The sequence below is a fragment of the Gavialis gangeticus genome, unplaced genomic scaffold (genome assembly GCF_001723915.1).
Source record: "Gavialis gangeticus isolate Ggan-Ray unplaced genomic scaffold, GavGan_comp1, whole genome shotgun sequence".
In the NCBI taxonomy this organism is placed as follows: Eukaryota; Metazoa; Chordata; order Crocodylia; family Gavialidae; genus Gavialis; species Gavialis gangeticus.
The window spans coordinates 15,595,410-15,603,851 of NW_017729016.1; the positions used below are offsets into that span (position 1 = coordinate 15,595,410).

General features: G+C 36.9%; 1 protein-coding gene and 1 long non-coding RNA gene across 7 annotated transcripts in view; both read left to right on the forward strand.

Annotated features, from left to right (window-relative positions):
- GPR146 (G protein-coupled receptor 146) overlaps nt 1-5,514 on the forward strand; it is a 78,891-nt gene extending 73,377 nt beyond the window's left edge. For all 6 annotated transcript variants that reach the window (XM_019512920.1, XM_019512923.1, XM_019512921.1 and 3 more), the window contains one exon: nt 2,932-5,514. In XM_019512920.1, coding sequence (XP_019368465.1) covers nt 2,976-3,977 — 1,002 coding nt within the window. In that variant the 5' untranslated portion in view covers nt 2,932-2,975 and the 3' untranslated portion in view covers nt 3,978-5,514. The remainder of the gene's footprint in view (nt 1-2,931) is intronic.
- A 1,508-nt stretch (nt 5,515-7,022) lies between these two features.
- Nucleotides 7,023-8,442, forward strand: part of LOC109294520 — a 2,036-nt gene continuing 616 nt past the window's right edge. The window contains exon 1 of the long non-coding RNA XR_002096542.1: nt 7,023-8,420. This is a non-coding gene — a long non-coding RNA (uncharacterized LOC109294520). The remainder of the gene's footprint in view (nt 8,421-8,442) is intronic.

The window sequence follows — 8,442 nt, forward strand, 5'->3', positions numbered from 1 at the left end:
AGTAATACGTCAAAAACGGGGGGGGGGGTGTTGTTGTTTGTATATCATTAAGAAAATACTGATATACTTTCTTCAGTATTTCAGCATGTATACTGAAATATGCATACTGAAATACTGTTGGTCCAGTGTTTTAGAAACCTTTGAAGCCTTATATTTCGCAAAAAGTACACTTATGACAAATGTTCATACTTTACTTATGATCGCAGCTACTGAGAGTTTCGCAAGTTTCACAAGAAAATTACTGGGCATAATAAATTGCCTCCCATTCCTATGAGAACAGAATGGTGTTTTATTTAACTGCATTTCAAGGATATCAGTGTAATGGTGTTAATCTTTGAACCTTTGTAGAAGCAGTTATTCAGCTCTGTAAAAAAATAACACAAATGGTTTTCAATGGGAGAATATAAAGAGAAGTATTTCTAAGGCTGATGTCATTTAGTTTGTAGTGAAAGTTAGCTGCGTAGAGTTAGGTCTTGAAAAATGGATTTACTTGGTCGCTTCCTTATGTCTTTGCTTATGGTCAACAGGGCTTCATGTGGGTGCTGGGGGTATATCTAGGTGCATTCACATGCAGTGTCTAGCTGTGTCTTCAGTGTTAGTTGCACCAACTTGCTGCAGTTCAATGAGTTGACCTGTCATTTCTGTCATCACCAATTAACATGCAGCACAGATTATTTCAACAGTTTATACAGTGTCTGCTTCATGTAAAGGAAAGTAGGCTGCTTTCGATTTTTGAAGACGGTATGAGGGTTTGAGAGGCAATATTTAAATATGCAAAGACTCTGTATACTTTTGTAACACTAGAGCTCAAAAATAAATCATAGGAAAAAATCACTTAGGAAAAAATGACGCCTTCAAACAATACTAAAGGAAAATTATGATTAAAACAATCATCACTTTCTACTTCTCTTACAAAGCCCAGTCTATCTGAGGAAAGTCAGTTTTTAAAAGTGGATTATTGCCCGACGCAGCAGACTCTTTGGTTCGACTCCTGCTACAGAATGGTGAGAGGGAGTTTGAGATACAAACACAAACTCAAGGACAGCAGCTGAGGAAGGAGATTAAACAGACTGGGCTAAATCCCGTGCTTGGTTACACCAGCGCAACTCTCCTACTATTTCAGTTAAGATACACCCGTGTAATTGAGTATCAAATGTGGCCCTCATGTTTACAAAACTCAAACTGTTTAATTGAATCCAAGCTGGTGCACTTAGCCATGTTGTCATTTGAATTGCAAAACCTTTATTACAGATTTAGTTATTTTGTCTCCCTACTATTAGCAAAATGTGTGTACACATTCTCCCACTCACACCTTGAAAAGAAAGAATTAAAACTAAGGCTGAGCATCGGAGTGTTTGCCATATAAAATCAGTTGCTAGAAAGGTCCACACTATGGGGCAGATGGTACCAGAAATCTTGAAGCAACTTCCACATTAATTTCAACATGGAAGTTAGCTTAAAAACTACTGAGACAATATCATCCAGCAGAAGTAACAGTACTGACACCACCAATACTTCCATATTCACTTCTTTTTTGGGGGGGAGGTGGGGGGTGGATTTCCCCTCTTCGTAAAATGGCGAGGTTCCTTTCATTTTTATTTTGAAATACATCTGGGTTTCCATAAAAAAGAAAATGCCTCTATTTGTATGAAACAAAGAGTACCTGGATAGACATTACTGAAATCTGACTTTGGGAGGTGGGAGGGGGGAATAACAAACGATAATCGAAGTCGGACCATTCCTGTACTAGCTTCTAACTACAAACAATTCTTAGCTTATTCATTAGCAGTGCTGTATTTATTAATTTATTTGAAGTATTGACTCAAATATTTTCTTGATGCTGAAAGAAATACATATTTTTCATTCATATTCTGCACAAGGTAGAGAATTTCAAAAAGTGCATTTCAGAAAGGTTTTTGAGGTTGCTGCACATGGATTCTTTCTAAGGTCTTTACATTAGGCTTTTAATGGTAAGTTATCATCAACTTTAACTGTGGAAGTAATGTTTCCTCTATAATTAGTTTATAAGAAATGCACTCTTTTTTTAAATGAACATTAATATAATATAGTGTGAGGCATAATGTAATACACTGTAAAGTTTGACTGGGCATTTATTTAACTGTAATAATTTAAATGAAAACACGAATGCAAAATAATGTCAGCACCAAACTCTAACTAGTCATGCCAAACAAATTGCGAGAAAAATATTTTAAATAGTTTTAGAAAAGAACTGAAGTAAATTTTCAGAAATGTTTTCCTACCTAGAGCAGAAATGAGTAAATTGGACCCCAGTCCTGCAAACATTTATCCATATTCACTACATGTGTAGGCCCCCTGAAATCAATGGGTAAACTAAAAGTGCGCTGGACAGAAAAGAATCATTTAGTTTGCCAAGTTCCCGGTAGCCTTGGTCTACCTAACAGCTGGCCCAATGCCCACCCATTTCTGCTTACCCACTGTGCTTGGTCTTAGCCTTCTTAAAGTTCCCTAATAAGGACATCTCGTTATGTGTGCATACGCCACCACACAGAACTCTAGAGTTTATTCTCCAAGTTACTCTTGCTTTTGTAAGTTCATCCTAAAAAGCTATTGTCTTTCTTCAGTTTAGGACGTGTTATTTACGTGTTAGATGCATTAAGGATGCTGTATTATAATAATCCAATATATTACACGATAATCCTTTGTATTATAGTGGATACAGTGCATTTAAAGAGATATATCCATGTATTAATGTCTGTTGAGTGTCTGTCTTCTAATGAACTATCTACCACATTTTATTACAATAGCTCTCCTAATATAACTTGAAGCATTAAGCAAGTTTCTCCTAGCAAAACCAAAGGCAGTTTAGTTCTTCACAGATCACCAGTCATGGCTTTCCTTATAATATGATATGTGAACTTTTACTTACTTTCACTATTTCTCTCTCCTCAGAAAAGCTGGTAACCAGCAGAGAAAATACAAACATTCAGATCACTATGTGGAGCTGTGAAGTTTTGAATAGTACCAAGAACAGCGAGGACCAGCATCTATGTCATGACTTCCACCTTGTTCTCTCCATCCTTTCCTTACTCTACCTCATCATCTGTTTTCCAATAGGCCTTTGTTACAATGCCCTGCTGGTTCTGGTTAATCTCTACAACAAAGCGACTATGACAATGCCAGATGTTTACTTCGTCAATATTGCAATTGCTGGTCTCATCATCAATGCTATGGCACCTATGTACCTTCTGGGACCTGCCAGTACAAAATGGGCTATCTGGACTTTTAACCATGAAGTTTATATCACATTACTTATTTTATTCAATGTTTCATCTTTAGTTATCATGTACTCTACGACGTTGCTCAGCTTGGACTACTACATTGAACGTGCTTTACCGAGAACTTACATGTCGAGTGTGTACAACACAAAACATGTCTGTGGGTTCATCTGGGGAGGAGCTATGCTTACAAGCTTTTCATCTTTACTGTTCTACGTCTGCAATCATGTATCCACAAAAATAATTGAATGTTCCAAGATGCAAAATAAAGAAGCAGCCGACGCCATTATGGTTTTTATCGGATATGTCGTACCAGCTGTTGCTGTACTATATGCACTTGTCCTAATATTGCGAATACGTAAAGAGGCTACTCCACTTGACCAAGACACTGGAAGACTTGATCCTTCAGTTCACAGGCTTTTGATTGCTACAGTCTGTACACAGTTCACATTATGGACGCCCTACTACATGACTCTTTTGGTCAGCACGTTTACTAACACGCAAGGAAGAGTTACAGATGATGATTACACCAGAATATTACCTTTTATCACGGTTTTATCAAAATTCTTGGCTTTCTCAAGCAGCTTTGTAATGCCTCTACTCTACCGATACCTTAATAAAAACTTTTCCAACAAACTGCGACGGCTGCTTAAAAAAATACACTGTGGAAATCGAGGATGTTCCCATGAACGCACAGTAGTACAGCAGGTTATAACGTAAGCATGAGAGAGTCTCATGGTGCTCAGTTATGGCAGTACTCGGAATACCAGTACAGTACTCAGTATGTGACTGTTCTGCTGTTGATATTCATAAAGATCATTTCTATAGGAGTGCCTAGCAAAGAGGCTTGAAAGGGTCTTCCATTAGAACTGAGTTACAGTTTTAACCTAGAGATATTAAAACTGGTTGCATAAATCTTCAAAGTCTATCTACCTGTTATAACGCCTGTGACTTCCAATATTTTCAGTGCACTGAATTGATTATAAAGCATAAACTTTGTCCTCACAGTTTTTATGATCCTGTCTGGAAAAAATCACTAAGCGGTTAACTGAAGCCTTGAATGAAGATGCAGCACTTTGTTATCTTGTACAGGAAGAGAAAATATCTTACTCTGAATATAAAGGAATACAACTGTTTTTAATTTAAAAAGTAGTGCTATCCTGGGTGAAGAAACAGCGTATTTTCAATGAAGACGGCCTCTGTTAAAAATCATACTGTTCAACTGTATGAGGCTGAAAAGTGAAGTATTAGTTATAAATTACATTGGTATTTAACTAATTTGGTTTGTTACTTTACCAATTCCCTTCTAAAAAAACCCCCTAATTTGCAGTTCTAAGGAAGGATATTCTCACACAAACATACCTAATTTTAAGATCCTTAACATATCACATTTTTGTAGATGTTACAATTAACAAAAATGCATTTATGTTTTCCTTGCTTTGTTTGCATCATAAAGCATTTCAGTGATTTAGAAATATTTATTAACTGATTTTAGGGGAATCATATTAAAGTGAAGAACACGTAAAGTTAGAATGAAAGTAAAAACTTACCTGCTTAAAGAATGCCTGACTAAGTGTTATGGTCCGCATATGTTCACGTAACTATTTTAAAAATAAATGTTTCTGCATTTGCAAAGGACATGCTTGTGACAGAAACAAACTGAAGTCTCTTCATTCAGGGGGCCTCATTAAAGGTTTGAACACACTGCAGAAAGTTTTCAGTATCAATTTTTGTTTTAAAACGGGAAAGGATCAAGAGCCCTTTTCAAATACAAGTTACTGTTTTCCTTGACTAGAACAATGTGTCTTGAAGCAATGAGTAGTTTATAATCATTTATAAAAAAGCAGGGCTCAGTTATCCTATTGAAGTCCCAAATTCAAGCATCTGATTTGATAGAAAGGGAAGATGAATCAATATAAAAGGAATTAATTTAGTTCATAGCAGTGTAAAACCTATATTTTAGGTGCAAAACTCATAGCAATGTAAAACCTACAAATTTAGCCAGTTAAAATTATTTTGTTCTACATAATCAACAGCATTTTGGATTTTTATTTACAGGAGCATCAGTCACGTTATACATACACACAGTTAGGAAACTAACACTTAAAATTATATATTATTGGTGCAAAGAGCAGTGCATGCATACATACACACACACAATATCTATTGCAGGTTTGCTTGTTTGACACATATGTGTTTGCAATTATATATATAATTCCAACCTGGCAGAAAACCAGGTATGCTGCAAACATACAAACATGCAGTAGAGCCTCATCAACTCATAGTAACAAGAAGCACTGCAGTGCAAACTCGTTAGGTTTCAGGGCTACGGAGTGGTGTGAAAGAACACCTGACCCAAACAGCAGAAATGTGTGTAAATGTGCTTCTCCTGTTACAAGGGCATTACTGACAATAGGGAGGCAGAAAGTTAAAGTGATACTCTGCCACCACCCTACTGGGAGCATGATATCAGCTTTATTGGTCTTCTCTCAACACAGTAGCAGAGTCTAGCTGAGACAAATGTTAATCAAATGCAAATTAAAATTCTATGTAGGTATGGATATACAGTTTATCAAAATGTGGTTTAGCAAGGTTCGGATCTAGAAGGCATGAGGAGAAAATAGGTTTAACCTTTGTAATTAGTTTCAGTACCATTTCACCATGCTAATATATCCCATTATTTATGAACCAAGAAAAGGGTGGGCTCAGATCCTCTCTCCTCCTCTTCAATATAATTGCTCTTCTCTTTCCATACTCCTATCTTTACTTGTCCTTATTTGTGTCCAATTTATTTAATATATTTGATGCAAATATGAAATATATGGAATAAGTTATGGACGCTTTTGCCCAAAGTCTTTTTACACTCAAATGCTTGTATGTCAAATTAGATATCTATGTAGCCATTTGTCCGTGGGAAAGATGGAATACTTAGCTGTCTTATCAGTGTGTGTGAGAGCCCATAAAAACACTGCTTCTTGAACCAACTGATAGCAATCAGCTTTCCCCTAGCATTGTGCTTGATTTATTATATGATAATTCATGCTCTACATATTGTATATGCATGGTTTCTCACTAAATATAATTGTGTGACACTTATTATGGTGGGTTAAGTGGTTTCCTACATCCCTTTTCTAAGACTAATATAGTCTCCTTTTACATTTGGACACAATGAGTATCTGCCTTTCTATATTTTCCAGGACTATGTAGCCTCTCACTGCTGTAGCATCTGTGCACTCAAAAAATCTTTCAGTCTCAAACTATTTTTACTTCACTGGCAGCTTCAGTTTTGAGATGGAAAGCTTCAGCTAACAAGCAGATTCTCCTCCTTCATACAGTTTTAGTCACGTTGCCAAGTCTCTGCATGCTCTATTATACTTATCTCCTTAAAGCCAACTTCTGAAATTCAATCCTCTCAGATGATTTCTCTGAAAATATAGACATAGGGAAACAAATGCATCTTTCTTCTTGCAACAACGATTGCATCCTCTCACAGTTCCAGCTTCACTCAATATAAGATGCTCTTCCCCAAGAGTTTATTGAATATTTTCAATCAAGTGCTACTTTTCTCAAAAAGCCCTGACCAGTTTCTTATTAATGCTTTTAACTTTCTTTGCAGTCTTTCAAAAGTACTTAATTTTGATAATTAATTTCTCATAGATTTTGTTTAAAACATGCAACGGGAAGAATGCAAATAATCTGAAGTAAAGGGGTGGCATGACACAAAGCTCTCTGCAGCGGCACCTGGGAGGCCCCCCACCTTAGTGTTGGAAAGATAACCTCCCCTCCATCTCCTTCTGCAATAGAAATAACCTCTTGTTTGAAGAAGCAGAATGGTGGTGGCTTAATATCACACCTAAAGTATATTAGCTTGAGGGAACAGAGGGTAGAAGAAATCCACTGCACTTTTTCTTTTATCTCAGACTCTTCTGCTCAGGTGATATTGGTGAGGCTTCCCTGATCATCTAGGTTTGGAATTAACACTTTTACTGAAATGAACGGGGCACCTCAAAGCATTGTCTTTAGGCTCTAAGCTTTAGTTTTTATCCTACATGACTCCAGGCGTCAGAGTGTATGGTGCTTCTTACTTCAGCCTGAAATAGTATGGGCACTTTGGAAAAATCCCTGTTTTGAGTGAATTTGGAAAAGCAGCAGTGTAAGCTTTTTAATTTCCACCTATGCACACAAGAGTAATAAAACTTGAATGATACTTGTTTGGCCTGATAGACTCCTCCTCTTCCTACCAAAAGGAAATGCTATTTCCTAAAGGGCAATATTAAAGCCAGCATTTCTGTCCTGTAAAATTTGTTACAGAACTGCGGTCCAGCATTCAGGAAAACTAAATTTCCAACAGGAAGGAAACTGGTCCAAGTAAACTGGCACAGCACCAGAATTTTACGTCTGTCTTAATGATTATGGGGCATTGTCCGTTTTAACCTGGGTTGCTTGTTTCCCTCCAAATTTTTGTCCCCATATAATTGTACCCCCAGTTATCACACAGGCAGTCTCTTCACTGATGAGGAATAAAATACCACATTAATTTCTATCCTCTTCTTCTGAGATGAAATTCTCTGCTTCAGACCATTGATATTTTATCACCTCACTTCAGATTATTGTTTCTTGTCAGTTTTAATGTGCTATGCTATTTGATTTTCATGTTTCATTTTGTTCACCTACTTTTTCTCATCACAAGCCTCACACTTGATCCTTGGTACCAATCACTGCATATTTGCTTCACCACCCTAGCTCCTGTTCTTATGTTTTTTAATGAGATTCAGGTTTACTGCCAAGATTTAACATCACAACTGAATGTTATCCAGTAAAATGGGAGAGACAAAGATCCCACCAGTTTTCCACAACACCCTCTACAAATCTCTATCAACTCTTTTAAAGTCCTATTTTTTTAATGCAGCTGAAGTTAAGCATTTTTGCACATATTGTTGGAAACATTTTAAATGTGAGGGTATTAATTAATCGACTGCGCTCATGCACACGCACACACACGCTCAAGCCTTTTCTGGATGAAATTACTGTTTTTCAGAGCAAATCTGATCTTGCAGCTCACCCACAACCACTAATCCACATTGTTTCCATACTGGGGAAATGGTGACAAGGACTATAGTATTCATATGCAACATCAGGGGTTAGACTAGATGGCCTCCTGAGGTCCCTTCCAACCCTAATTTTC